The sequence below is a fragment of the Aspergillus nidulans genome, chromosome VI (genome assembly GCF_000011425.1).
Source record: "Aspergillus nidulans FGSC A4 chromosome VI".
In the NCBI taxonomy this organism is placed as follows: domain Eukaryota; kingdom Fungi; phylum Ascomycota; class Eurotiomycetes; order Eurotiales; family Aspergillaceae; genus Aspergillus; species Aspergillus nidulans.
This window is the reverse complement of record NC_066262.1, coordinates 1,870,000-1,884,867: the sequence shown is the minus strand read 5'-3', so window position 1 is coordinate 1,884,867 and position 14,868 is coordinate 1,870,000. Positions and strand designations below refer to the sequence as shown.

At 52.5% G+C, this 14,868-nt stretch overlaps 3 protein-coding genes across 3 annotated transcripts, besides 1 other annotated feature; 2 read left to right on the top strand and 1 right to left on the bottom strand.

Annotated features, from left to right (window-relative positions):
* Positions 1–14,868: part of a sequence feature (contig 1.51 915..1114266(-1)) that runs on past both edges of the window.
* ANIA_03074 (camp independent regulatory protein) lies at positions 3,546–5,781 on the top strand (the record flags this gene model as incomplete). The annotated part of the gene is made up of 3 exons (XM_655586.1): positions 3,546–3,615; positions 3,924–4,120; positions 4,261–5,781. 3 exons carry the CDS (start codon positions 3,546–3,548, stop codon positions 5,779–5,781), a joined length of 1,788 nt encoding a protein of 595 aa, XP_660678.1.
* ANIA_03075 (protein oefC) lies at positions 9,017–11,020 on the bottom strand (the record flags this gene model as incomplete). Its single annotated transcript, XM_655587.1, has 3 exons — positions 9,017–10,221; positions 10,266–10,354; positions 10,401–11,020. 3 exons carry the CDS (start codon positions 11,018–11,020, stop codon positions 9,017–9,019), a joined length of 1,914 nt encoding a protein of 637 aa, XP_660679.1.
* On the top strand, positions 13,456–14,425 carry ANIA_03076 (uncharacterized protein; the record flags this gene model as incomplete). Its single annotated transcript, XM_655588.1, has 3 exons — positions 13,456–13,628; positions 13,974–14,097; positions 14,273–14,425. 3 exons carry the CDS (start codon positions 13,456–13,458, stop codon positions 14,423–14,425), a joined length of 450 nt encoding a protein of 149 aa, XP_660680.1.

Genomic DNA, 14,868 nt, shown 5'->3' with positions numbered 1-14,868 from the left:
AAGCGGCTCGGAGCTACAGACTCCCCACGCCCAAGGCATATCTTTTTATAGTATACGTTGTCGAACTCAATAGATATTCAAAGGACGACGAGACGAGGCGTAGATTGTGGATCGCTTGATGGTAGTTAGGTAAGAATTGCACCGACGTCTAGGGGAACGATTATGAAGGGCTCTTCTGTCGTATCCTTTATGGAGGGCGAAGTGCTTCTCAGGGGTCAGGGGTAGAGTTGATTTGCTGATGGCATTGGCCGCCCCGTAAGTAAGCTCATGCAGCCTCGTAACGAAGAACGGCTTTATAACAGTATATCTAGTGTCATTGCCCGTTTCTCGTTGAAGTCGTCCTCCTTATCTACGCCCTCTCTCATCAAAATCATGTAGATTTCCGGCATCGAGCCAATCCACTAGACGACCAACAACGACGCGCCCAACTCGAGGCTTGCAGTTCTGTACCAGGCGCCCCACCAGGAATGAAGACGAGCGACGTCTCGTATTTACTGAAGTTGAGTTGTTGGCTGCCGGGGCTTTGAACATTCCAAACACCATGTCTGGCTGGCGAGACAGTGGCATTGAATGGTATAGCGATAGACCATCGCAAACCGAGGATCACTCGCTTTCTAACTCAATTCCATGTCATCTGCTTCCACTCCCAATTCAGGTCCAGAGCTGTCATGTCGCCTAGTTCGCTATAAGGAACTGTGCCGTACGGCCGCGCATCTCGTCGAGAGAAATACGAGTCCCTATGAATTCGGTGCCCTCTGCAAAACACCTTCCACCCGCAACTTGTTCAAGACACATTCTCGTGCCGAATCTAGCATTGCTTTTTCCAGCGGTTGGCTGAGGTTCTCGATAGGAAGTCGCAACCCCTCAGAGGAAGCCGTGCATTTGCATATTCACCCTCGTGCTCAAACCAGAGAATCTGGTCGTACCAGGGTCGACCAATATATTCGGCCCCTCTGTGCATGCTCTTCGCATCACGGACAATTTACAACACCCCGTCTCTGCCGTCGAGCATTTTTCATGTCCCCCACGGCGGCGTTACCCACTCGCGCGCACTGCGGAACGACCATGCCGCGTTCGCGGTCTCGTTTACGGTGCAGAATCGGGGAATCTTAAAGCCATTGAAGCATAGGGCGCAGTGGGGCTGGTGCGGTGTTGGCTTGGCGATGGTGGTAGCGATGGATTGGCCGTATTGACACACGTCAATCTTCCTGTAACTGTCAGCAAAAGACGTCCTTGTGAGGAGATAACAGACAACGATCTCGGCCTATACAAAACGACAGATACAACAAAGGTAGATGCGGGCGAGAGTACTCTTGTTGACTTCGTTGTATTATTGATGCCTTATAAGGCTGCAATGGCACTCGAAGCCGATCATAGAATCGGGTAGCGGCCGATGGGGCCTGAGGTAACAGAAATGAATGAGAGGTTTTCATAGCGTGATAAGTTCCAGAATGTCGTCCCCTGATACCAAGGTCGCTTAGGAGTGACGACTGGATGCCGGCTACAGACATGACTGACAGGTCCCGTGACTTCAGGCACCCACGGAAGCCACTTGAACCACGGAGGAATTCCCTTATTGAGGCCGAGGAGCCTCAATAATCTTTCATAAATCCTCATATTCCTCCATATTCCCTCATCAACCAAGTACGGTACCGAGGCCTCACAGAAGCCTAGAGCGAAACACATTCGCACCTCACAAATACGCCGCCGAGATTCAACGGGGTGATCTTCAATGTCAAATTGATATTGATGTTACATCGCGAGGGTCAAATTTCCTACCCAGACGGGTCCACGTCGGCACAGTCCGCTAGGCGGCCTGGCTATGCCCAGCTATGCCCAGCTGCCCACGCACTGCGGCGGTCGGAGTTTACAGCCCTATTATTAACCATAACACCAACCGGCCGAGTGAGCCCAGAACGCGATCATGACCGTCTCGGCCAAGTCCAAACTCAGTGAACGGCGTTCGGATGGTAAGTTGGAGACATCCCAAGGCACGAGGCGCCTTGGAATCCACGGACGGCGGAGTCCATTGGACTGGACGATCCAGTCGCGAATACGAAGGCCGCCAACGTATAATACGGTAAGTATAGCAAAAACAAAAAGTATAAAAAAGTATAAAATAGAGATAAAGATAAAGACGCCAGAGCCAAGACGAGACAAGACATTGGAGTCACCGAGCGAGGCACGTGGATGCCAATCCGTATCCGGCATCCTGCTATTGGAGCACCATTATATTTATTATTCCTGAGACGAGGGGCCAAAACTCTGCCAAGCTAGTATAATTCTCCGACCGCGTAAGGGCCGCAGAGACACTGACAGGCTCGGCTGCACTTGTCGCCTTGACCTCGCCACGGTGATCCTGATCCTGGATATTAGAGTGGACCGACGATACGAAGAGGCGTTTCAGCCCAGGGCTCGGCTGGGGCAGCTGCTCTGAGAGGCTTGGAGGCCCGACGACGGATCGGGCGGAGAACGGAGGATTTATGCGAGATAGATTGTGGGTGGGCTTGGTGGGTAAGCAGGAACTGGTTACTCCTAATTTGGGAAGATGGATCGGACGGGCCTGAGACGAACAGGGTGGACAAGGTGGAAAGTGTGGACAGGTGGACAGCGTGGACGATTAGGTAAATATTCGTCTTACACGTTCCGTCGTATCCGGCGCAGTCTGATAAACCATGAATAATGACCTAATAACAATAAATGAAAAGGGAAACCAAGAAAACCAAGAATTTAGCGAGGGCGGTCGCTGTGGAGCCCGCGGGGGATGCCAAGTTGCCAACCTTACTGGCGTTAAGCATATCTGAATTGGGTACTCCGTATGGGTATGATTATGAGGTATTTTTTAGCAGGCGAAGGCGGCCAGGCTGGCGGGCTGGCAGGCTGGCAGGGGAAAAAGAAAGAATCACACCTTAAACCAATTATGCTAGTGGAGATAAGCCTGTGAAACGTTCCACAGCGTCCTGATCTCTGCCTAGTCAGGTAGTCAGAGGTCAGAGTAGTCAGAGTAATCAGAGTAGATTACTACGACGGACGGAGAACGCAGCTAGAGTAATGATTAGGAGAGACTAGGTGAGACTAGAGTAGTATTGGTGGAAACGCGCGATGATGTGATTCATCAGGCGATCTGTCTTTTTTGGGGCCTGTAATCCGTACTTATGATACGCCTCTGGTAGACTAGTTAGGTCCAGTGCCAAGCAGCCAAGAAGAGCCAGCTAAATTGGGCCGACTCTGTTGGCGATACGCTTATCCTGGCGTCTGGTCGCACGATGCTACCGAGTCAGTCAAGGCCTTTTGAAGATTATTGACGCTTATTGACGCGGTGTGACCAAGTCTTCACCCAGCTACGTAACATGATGAAAGCTGCGAGCTCCACCGATAGCTGCAGCCTGGAGGTACTACGTCTGGAAAGAATCATGAGGGGCAGCTGACTGATCCTTCAGGCTTTTTCTAGCGAGCCGTTGATTGGACCGACAAGCTTTGACTCAGCTGGAACGACCAGCTTGCAAGAATCCGGGTGCCTGGCTGGCTCGTTTATTTTGCCTACGATGGGCATTATTGCTCGCCGGTTGCCACATTTAGGGAGTTATGTACATAAGTGGTGGGGCGTAAATTACCGTAAGCGAGAGTTAAGGTTCCTCGTGTCTGTTTAAGCTTAAGCTTCAGAAGTCACGCTCTATTCCTTTCTGGTGGGCGCCACTGGGCTCTGCCACTCTTCGCCCTCTCTTGCTTCCATCTTTCTCCCTCCCTGACTCTTTGTCTGCTCTGCAGCTCTGCTGGGCTGGAAGGTTCGAGGTCCCAAAGTTTATACCATGATTCATTCCAGCTCCCGACTGATATCCACTTGGCAACCCTTAACCCTGAATCACCGTCTGGGCCTACCACTTAACTTACCACTCTACTGGTCTGAATCTTTCTCTGTATAGACAAACTTTGCGTAGTGGGGTTGGCTCCACCCGCTCTAATTCTTGCTCGGATTCTTACTTTCCTTACTTTTTCGACTCTGCTTTTGTTCTTTCCAACTGTCATCTCTTTCTGCCTTCCACATCCTCTTCCGCCCGAACTGTCCCTGCACCAGTTCTCGCGGTCCCCCCTCTTCGCTCAACATCTCTTCATCAAACAGGTGAGCGCTTTTCACTCCTCGGCGAGTCCGACCCCCTGATCGTCTCCTGACGGTGAAACAGCCCCTTCAATCCCTTCGGGCCTCTCCGACCTGCCTGTTTGGGTAATCCTGCATGCTCCAACAGGCGACCTTTTCTGTAGCCAGATTTTCCAATCTTCACCATTTTCGAGTACAGCACACCCCCCGTGGCCCTGAAATCCTCGGCCGTTTCGGGGTCCTACCATCGAAGTTGGATGGAGACGTATCACGGCCACGTCCGCACACCGGCGGACGCCATTATTCTCTTTGAAGCATGTCGCATCGGCCTGCTGCCTCGCGTCCAGCGGCGGCTTTCTGAGAAGGAGCGCCAGCTGATCCAGTCCGGCTCGGTTTTCGTCTGGGATGAACGGGAAGCCGGTATGCGACGCTGGACCGACGGGAAGTCATGGAGTGCCAGTCGTGTTTCCGGCAGTTTTCTGACGTATCGTGAAATGGAGGGCAAGCGAGGAGGCACCAGCGTGTCAACGCAATCGACTAGAGCTGGGAAAACTCCCGACTCAGCACGCGGCAGCGACGACGATCGGGGAGAGGGGCTCGATGATGGGCCGGACGGGTACCGGTATAAGCCTGACGGCCTGATGAAGCAGTCGTTCAGTATCACCACCTCGACCGGCCAGCACCTGCATCTCATCAGCTATTACTCGCGGTCGCATCCCAACGCCGCCAACCTCCTGCAGCCGTCCACCGACCCAGCCCTGCGCAGCGTGCGTCCGCAAAAGGGCCTCTATCCGGAATCCACCGTTAACGATCAGCAAAATCTCCCTGTTGTCACACGCGGTCCAATGACCGGTGCGCCGTACGCAGTGCCGCCGCCTCCACCACCGCCTCAACACCATCCCATGGCCGCAGCGTATGCTCGCTCCGGCGCTGCTCATCCACAATCATACGCGCCTGGATACGCCTGGCCTCCCACGCCGCTGGGCACTCCCCCGGCTGTCCCAATCCACTATCCCGCTTACATCTCCCCGCACCACCCGCCACAGTACCACGCGCTCCCACCACCGCCGCAGCAACCGGGTCTACCGCCAGGTTACGACCGCGCAGTCTACGACCGAGTTGTCCACCCATTAGAGGGCCAAATACCGCTACCGCCGCACCTCATCCCGCAAGGGTCGATTATCATCCCTGCTCGGTCACCCCGCGTGATCGCCGAGCCCACACCACCCGAGTACGGTCCTGATCGCCGCGCATCTCCGCGCATCCCACCTCCCCATCCACACTCGAGTCCGCACGCGAACGGAGCCTCCATCCCTCCGCCTACCACCCGCAGTCCGCGCGTTCCTAGCCAGGCTCTCCCTCCTCCTGGAGCGCTCAGCATCCCGCCTCCAAATCCTCCCTCCAGGCCGCCCTCAGAAACCAGCGGCACTGTTGTCCCCAGCATTAACGTGCTGATGAACAGCACTCCTGCCGCTCTGCCGTCGATCTCTGCAGCCGTGCCTCCGCCGTCACTTGCACCCGCTGGCTCGGGGGCGCCTGCATCTTCACCTGCGCCGGCGACTGCAGCTGCAGCTTCAAACGGCCGGCCGGCGGATGGTCCACGTGATATCCCCAGCGACAAAATCGGATTTGGCGGCGAGGACATGCGTGCGCTGCGGCAGCTGGATCGGGTTTTCAAGGCATAGCTGTACGTCTTTTTGGTTCGGTCATTCTTGTGTCTACAATTTCATGCATAGACTGCCTGCGATGCGTCATTGCGCCGCGCTGCTTTCGCATTATTCCCACCATGGTCCTCGTCTATTTATCCCTTTTTCCTTCCATTTTTTCTCAACCGCAAATTGTTTTAGTCGGTTGCTAGGTCCTATATTAACAAAGTTCTGTCGGGTTCATCGGTTGGCGTTACAGATACAAGGAGCATGCTGCATGGCTGGAACCTGCTTTCGTTCTGTTTAATTTCTCTTTCTCAGCATCTGGGCGGGTTGTGCGATGATTATCATGGATGAACTTTTCTTATATTGCGTCAAGGACCTGATATCTGGCCGCTACTCAAATGTAGCTGTTCAAACTGAATACTAGACAATTGAGAAACTGCCGATATTATCTGCTTTCTGTATAGTCATCACCCTCAAGGTCTCAGTAGCCCCTACATACGCTCACCGCCGACTCCTATTCACTCTACGGGGTTATCCAGGCTTCGAACTTTGTTCATCTACTCATTGCGCAGTGAGTTTTCCACGTCAAAGGTCATGTTACCGCATCATTGACGCCAGATGTGCACCCACTACTGAACGTAATCTACCCTCTTGGAACTTGACACGAGCTTCGTCATCGCTGACGTCCACATTCATCGTAGATACCATACCCATTCTTGTACGGTCATAAAAAGCTTAAAGCTTCTAGTTATGCTACGGTTAGCAGATCCATTCCAGTACACATAATCTGCGCCAGCCACAGAGCGCACGTTCATCCCAAAACACTGCCTATGTTCGGTTCGTTATATATAGCTTTATCTTGGTTTCAGAATGTTGCGCAGTTGTTTGGGAAGATATGACTTGCGGGCCTATTTGCGTCCTCTTACCGTCACTGACCAATAGAGCAGCTAAAGTTGGATCATAGCTCTTTTTGCTAATGCCATGCTCCTCAATGTCAGTATGATTCACTGAAGTTTTTGGAAACAATAACGGTATTGGGGATTGTTGGTTTTGATATACAGGTACCCGTGTTGTTTCAGCATTGTAAATGAAATATACTACTTGAGCCACTGAAAGTATTACACTGCACTTAGCTTTCTCATCTAGGAGGCAGGGTCTAATAAATTCTGAATAACGTAGAACTAGGTTCTTCGAAGCTTATTGCGTAAAGAAGACGGATGTAAACACAGTCTTATAATGGTCTGTTAAGCTGGCCTTCTGTCTTTCCAGCAGTCCTGTGCTCTGCTGTACATGAGGGACTGGAAATCAGCTAGACCAAACCTGCATGAAACTGACGAGACATTGCCTTGTAGAAACCACTTACCAGTGTAAATATACAAATTCTATTGCCCTGGGCTGACTAATTGACCAGTATGGAACTTCCGGATAAAAGGAATCTGGGAGCATACAAGTCAACATATCCTTGCTGGACGGACGGCTAGCAATGCTGAGAGGACTGGTCCCTTAAATCTTTTCTGACAAAAGGGAGTAAGGTTGGTCTGGACTTGAGAAAGAAGTCTTAACTGAATGAGGAGGCTCTGCACCTGGCTTATCTACGGCACAGTATATGCTGGACCCAGGGTATGTGCGGGAGACCATCTTTAAACGTACCGTCCTGTGTAGAAAGTCATAAGAATCTTACGGATGAAGGTATTCTATTGAAAGAAAGGGTAGGATCCATTGTGAGCCGCCTAAAGAATATGACTCCGTCGTTCAAGAAGTTTTCGAGGGCGCTGCGTCCGAATTTGATGGCGAGTGCATATGGACATCGGAACCCCAAGCCAGCGTCGTGAATTTTCACTTGATTTATATTTATTTGTTTATTTTATTTTATTTTATTATTTTTTATTTTATTTTTTATTTTTATTTTTATTTTATTTTTTATTTTTTTTTTCCCTGGAAGCAGACGAGTTCTTTTGTGGATCTTAGCTGGGAATAACCGTATCGAACCTCTTCCAGCAACCGGCCCCCGTTCCTCGAAGCCTTCATAGTAGAACATGTACCAGGCGCCATTGAACCTGAAAACACAGCAATTGCCACGACTCCTAAGGACACGTGCGCTATCACTAAAGAATACGTGGTAGTATAAGGACCGAGTGGGCGATGAGTACGACGTTCCTCGACTCCGTTTGCCCGATACGTGGTTGAAGTGGACTATGCGGGTCCGCTGGATGAAGCACGATATCGTATACAAAGGTACGAAGCCTAGTGTGAGTAAAGGCATCGATGAGGGGGCAGATTGCTTGGCTCACCAAGCATGCCATCTTAGAGCGAAATCGTCCCAATCAAGTAGGAAGGAGGAGTTCGTAAACTATCTGCACGTTAGTATAGCCTACCTACCTAAGTGCTTCGAGTACGAAGTTACCTGGTAGACGCGTTTCAGAAAGGGAAAGACCCAAGACACCTGTGCGCAATAACGTAGGTACCTAGATACTCTATGCTGATCATGCACTGTTCACCAGTGAATAGGCTATAATGCTATGCACACTAATACGCACTGCTCTCACGACTACCACATAACAACCCCTCTGGGTATGGTAACAATATACACTCAAGGTCTCTTGAGGTTATTTACACTGCGTATTCAAATGTATACTATATACTATAGACAGCGAAGAAACGAAAGTGAAGTAGAAAGATACCTAACCTACCAGGGTGTACCGTACACCATATACCAACAGAACCTAATGAATATCCTAGACCAGACCTGCGCCGGTACCAGCACCGGAACCGGCTTCGTAACGTAACAAATGACATCGTCGCCGCGTATACTCCGTCATTCGATCGATCAATCAATATAAGTACATGCCAATCAAGCCAGACTAATTCAGATCAATGCAGACAAGAAAACAGAAACGAATTGAAAAGGCAACCGAAACCCCCCATTTTGATGTTTTGGTTGAGATATAATAACCTGTTCTGTTGCTGATGCCGCATAGCCAGCCTGCTGCCTCCAGTCTAGCTTGAGACTGGAGCCTGGCCTGGATTGGAGCAGCCTTTTGTAACTGTGCTGTGCTCAGATGGACCCCGTAAACGACGAGGATTTATTCTTTTTTTATGGGCAGAAAGCACCCAAATAACCTTCCCAGCGCCAAGCGAATGGCATGCAAGAAATCAGTAACGCCCGGTCCACCACCACCTCTCCAGCTGTCCGGTTCCGATCCTGGGAAGGATAGCGAGGTAGAGTGAACCATGCAACCGCGTATATAAGAACTCGACCCGAGCAAAATCAAGTAATCAGGAAATCCATATTCATCTCCTTGATAATCCTCTCCCAGTCCCAACTATCCTCGGTCCTCGTATCCATAACCTCCCAAACGCGCTGAACGACTTTAAACGCAGGCTCGATATTCCTCAGATTCGAGTACGCCTTGAGAGCCTCGAATCCCTTTTGAATACGTTCTCGCTGTCGGGGTAGGAACGCCGAGCAGCCAAGCAAGAAAAGCGGCATGAGGACGATACTGAATGCGCCTGCGTCTTGCGGAAGCAGATCCAGGTACTCGAGACCGTCGTCAACGACCTGTGCAATTTTCTCGCTCGGCCGCGAAGGTCGGATCGTTCGGTAGAGATAGACCCATGTCGATTGCCGGTAGAGCTGGGCGAGATAGTAGTTAGGTGTGTTGGGCGGATGGGATGTCTCCCAGGTCCGGATTGACGAGTCGATCATCACGGCGTCCGACAGGATCTGGTAGTCGACGGCAGGCTCGTAGCCCTCGCTAAAGCGCTGGCGGATGCGGTCTCGAAGCCGGGTGACTTGGGAGATGTAGCGGAAGAGGCCGTCGAAAACACCGAGGAACGAGCCGGCCTGGGCATGTGGGACGAAATCGGGGAGACGCAATTCACCGTCGAGATGAGCCGGTCTTCGATCGAGCGAGGTGATGGAATTTGATACGTCATGGTACTGGAAGAACTCGACAATGAACTGGCGAAAGTTTTCGTTGCGGGGTTTCTGGGTGACGAGCAGGTACCGTGCCGCGTCCATGTGTGGACGGTACTCGCCGTTGGTTTCGCCCTCGCAGATGGTGTTCAGACTGAGAGCGATTGTGGAGGCGATGATGGGGTCTTCGGAAAGGAGTTCGGGTTCTTGCTCGCCCGTCTTTGATTGTTCAGTCATATTCGAGCGAGCGATGATGTTGGCCTTGAGGTCTCGGATTGCGCGGTGGAAGTGGTAGAATTTGCGCTCTTTGACGCTTGGTTCGGGGGTCAACCCCGATAGATGTGAGCCTGAGAGGCACATTAACGAGTGCATGAGGCCGCGATGTTGCGTCGCCATGGGAAGTAAGATCTCTTTAAAGGGGTTCGAGTCATCGTTAATGAGGGTCAGGACGCGGCTGAAGCCGTAGACGAAATGATCCAGCAGTCGACGGTCCATTTCGGTTTCGATGCCGTCGATCAGGATGGGCAGCGAGCGGAGGACGACCGTTTGGGACCGGGCTGGACAGTCAGCCAGCGAACAGGCACTACAGTGAAGAACATACCATCCTCGAGCTTCTGCTTCCCGCTCTTCCATATCTCCTTGGGCGGATACCCTTCACAGACCACGGCATTCTTCTGGCAGTTCAGACAACTAGCACGGTCAGCCACTCGCCCTCCGCGGTCCAGAGAGTACTTACGAAGGCTTGGTCTCGTCGCATTTCTTCTTGCGCCGTCTACAGGTGATACAGCCCGTCTTAGAGCGGCCCTTTGTGATCTTGAGCTGGCCGCCGGGTACTGGCAGCGGGTGCTTGCGCGGACGGCCGCGTTTCCGTGGAACGTTGGCGGGCGCAGCCGTCGATTCCACAGGCACCGGCACTTCGACGGGCTTGATGCCCTGCAGCCCGTCACTGTCGTCCAACTCCTCTACTTTCGGCACTACGTCTGGCTCTGCGCCGGGGTCGGGCGACGCAACCACATTGAACTGGAACACCGTCGATGGGCCGATCAGGGCCGGCGGCATCTGCGGCAGTTTTACTCCGCCGTCGCCGGGCGGCGAGCTGTCGGAGGGGCCGTCATCCCAGGACTCGGGCGAGTTGTTCGAGGTATCGTCAGTGCTCACGCTGGCGCGCTGCGAGAGCAAGTCCTGGGGGTCCTGGGGGTCCATCGAGTAGTCACGGGCGACTGTAGCGTACGTCAAGGCGGGGACTGGTTCGGCTATACTGGAGCGGCAGTCGGGCTGGAGGTAGCCATGGGAGGAGTTACTGTCCAGGTCGGATGGAGGTAAAATGAACGAGGGGGATTTTTGCATGGACAACATTCCATTCAGCAACGACCCGGCCTGGAGGGAGGTCGAAGGTGTCGACAGGCTGCGGGAGAGAAGAGGGAGATGGGAAGAGGTGACTGATGTGGTGTTCCTGAGAAGTGGGGGCGATTGAAGTCGTCTCTAGTGTCTAGTCCGCTTGGCTGCTTTTTCGAGCGTGAAAGGTGCTAAACGACTAGGACCAGAAGACTAAGAGAGCGACGGGGCTTAATATGTATTGAGACTAACAAGTCACGACACATAGGAACAGTTTGGGTGAATAATAATCCAATCTGGGTTGTATGACTGGTGTATGACTGGCCTCGCGATGAGGATCAGTGGGCCCCCGTCACCCAAGGGCCAAGGCACCTGTAGGCAACTCGACTCTTGGGATTGGTATATTATAGGAAATGAGAGTCAAGAATGCGGGGATTGACAAGAGACTTTGCTAGAAACTTTTTCCGCATTCCCTTTGCTTTTTCCTCCTTCCCAATCCTGCCTGTGAAATCTCTGCCCCGACGCCGGAGCAGTGGGCGATAGCTTCGAAAGCCAACCGCAGTCTGGGGAATGGGATGCGATGCTGGAGCATGCTCCAGCATGCTCCAGTGCATCTCGTTGGGCTGGGACGAGACCGATCGATTTCTTGACTCTTTCCTCTTGCCACGAACTGCAGGCTTTCGCGGCTTGGTGTTTCGCTATTGGACTCCCGTCGCCTGCGTACCACGCAGCCAGGCCTCTGGTGCTGGAAAACCCGACTATTGATGCCCAGTCTCATCATCGACTATTCGGCATTATTGTCTGAGAGCCTAGGAGTCGCAACCTCACCGGACGTTTCCTCTTTCCTCGATGGTCCAGTCGGGACGCCGCCCTGTCCAGGTATCCAACCCTCTCCAATCCTCTTATTACCTCTTATTACATGCAGCAGCGCAGCGACACGGCTCAGCTGGACGCCCCCTCCCCCCACGCTAGGAGCGCCTTACCTTTCCGGCTTTGGCCGTGCGGAGAACACAGAAACAAAAAAAAAAAATTGTTATAATAATAATATTGCTGACGGGGGAGACCTTTCTCCTGCGGCGGCCCTGCGGCCCTGCATCCACTAGGCAGTCTGTGGTCGGTTTCTTTTTTTACCTCGACTTGCTTTTTCCATTCTTTTTTCTTTTTCCCAGTCCGCATTCGATGGTCTTAAAATGAGATGTTCCTCCCGGGCGCGAAGGCGAAACCCAGGAGCACAGTGCGGTGCTGAATCTGGGGAAGTGGACCAGACCGATCACCTCAGCACAGACTTCATTCCAGTTTATGACACCAGCGAACCTTGAATTTTCCAGATGATCATGGATCAGACTTGCGGACCAGACTCGCAGCCAGATCAGATGATGGATCTGGCCAGAAAACGTAATTAACCATCTAGACGGCGCTTCCCCAGACAGTTCTGGGTTTCGTACCGTACCGTGCACAAGACAACTTCTGTTTCCGCTTACCGGCACCCTTAACCTTCGCTTCGGGCGCTGGACCGCGATTGGATGACAATAAGTCCGCGTGCTTGGGCCAGCTGTGCTGTTCTCTGCTGGGACGGCGAACGAGGCAATCGACCGTCAGACGACCGCCGCCTCAGAGAGAGTTCTGCTGGGAATGGACGGTGTATTGGTCCACTGGAGACGATCTGGCTGCCTATGGGCGGCGTACTGGGAATGCCATCATTCCTCGAGAGAATACAGTACTGCGAGTTGATGTAGTGCGACTACTATTACTGCTCGTGCGGGTTTACCCAGTGGGGAAACCCGCAGGGCAACCTGACCGAGGCGCGTCCACCCTGCGCAAGGACGACAAAAGCGGCTTGGGGCGTCGCGAGCCTGTAAGCCTGGAGTCTGGACTTGTCAGACAGGGGAGGAGCTAGGGCCCCTAATTTAAACGAGCTGGCCCGCGGTCATGCACGCTCTCAACCTGACACCGACCGGGGAAATAAGCATCCGTGATTCGAAACGGATGTCATGATGATACAACCGGTCGCATTAGGTGCATGAATATACCAGGGTTGGGTCGATCTTAAAACCGTTACCTTCTGGTATGGCTACTCTGGTTGTACCTCCGGGATTTATTGTTCAGTGACATTGTGGATCCGGGAGGGACCTCCCGCCGGTACCACTAGACAGGCGAAGTTGCAGTAAGGAGTCTACGACAGCGAACTCCAGAGTATCCGATTTACCCCAGACTTCCAACCCGCGTCTCCGTCTCACAGATGACGACGGCTGGATGGAGTGCGTCGTAGCGTACAACTGGCATGCTGACAATCCTTGCATATATAAGCGAGCAGAATGCGGAGGGCGACAGGGGCAGTCTAAAAACCAAGAAACCCCCTTCGCTGCAGCACGGGAAAGGTACTCGTACTTGAGCCCATGTAGGAGACCAGTCTAAACCCCCCCTCATTCACTCTTCACCACTCACAAGCTCACTGGATGTCCCATTTACGAGGTACGGAGCAAGGGCATAACCCAAAACCCACCCAACCGGCCCAAACACCTCTCAGTTGGGAGCTCAGATCCCTGTCGGCTCCGTTGCAGAGCCTAAATGGCAGGATTGGTATCGCGAGCCCAAAGCCTCCTAAAAGCCAAGACCCCAACTCAGACGCGTAAGTGGCAGGCACATGACCCAGTCTAGCCGGCTGCCCTCTCGTCGGGGGGCAACCGGCAAGGAAGGTCAGCCGAGGATGGCTTGGATGGCTTGGATGGCTTGAATGGCATGGCACGGCATCGTCTAGTATTGGCAGAGTGTTAGGTTTAAAGCCCTCAGTCCTGCATGTCCTGAATGCGTTCTCGCTCCAATTTATTATTCTATCTTTTTCACATTTACTTTTACTCCTATAATTCCTATAATTCCTCTAATTCCTAGCATTCCTAATAATAACCATAATAATTTTGTTATTTTCTTCATTAAATCTTTGTTGATTTTCTAAATTTGCCTATTATTTCCTTAGCGGGGGATCTGCCTACTCGAAGGATCGACCTCGCCCGGGGCCGACGCCGGCTCCATTCTTTTCGTTGGTGGTTGGAGTTCGGACGGATTCCATCCAGCTCTCGCTTGCATATTACTTTTACAAAGTAAATTTTGGCGGGCTGGCCTGCGGTGAGACGTGGTTGATTCGCCAGTCCGTACACTCAAAGCAGGTGTTTTTCCCACTGTTCTGTGAGCTTCTATGCTTGTCTACAGGCGGTAGTCAAGCCCGACTTTGCACAAATTGCATTGCACAATTGCATTAAAATACACAAAATGTAGACTGACCGCTCGACCGCTCCGGGCTCGGTATTGGGCTCAGAATTGGTGGCCTTGCTGGAACAGGCAAGGAGACCGCCGCTTGAAGTGACCTCACCTCGATCCTCGGCCTCTTATATGGCCTGCATCACTCCTGATGGGTGCGGTATGGTCTGATCAGATCAGATCAGCTCCACTTCTACTACCCACAGGCCGCGTCTCCACTGCTAGGAACAAGTCAAGATCCAGCATAGCTAGGTAGACAGGGTGGAGGGGAATCAAGACTTGGTTTGCAGTGCTCAGATCTCCATACCTGTACGGACTGGACGGCATCCTCTGCCAAACTGTAACCTTGAACCTGCTCAGTGCTATGCGGGGTTTATTCAGCCACTTAATCCTAGAGCTTTCTATTCAAGCTCCTTTCGGGCCTTCCCGCCGTCCCTTTAGCACTTCAACTGCTGGTCCCCCCCTGTTTCTATGACTAACAGTTTCCTTCACGAACCTTGCATCCCTGACCGTCTCGGGCATTGTCTGATCAGACGTGCAGCGTAGCTGACAATTCAGCCGATCCTATTGGCGCCCGTGTCGGCTTCGACTATTTGGGTAATTCGCAACGTGCT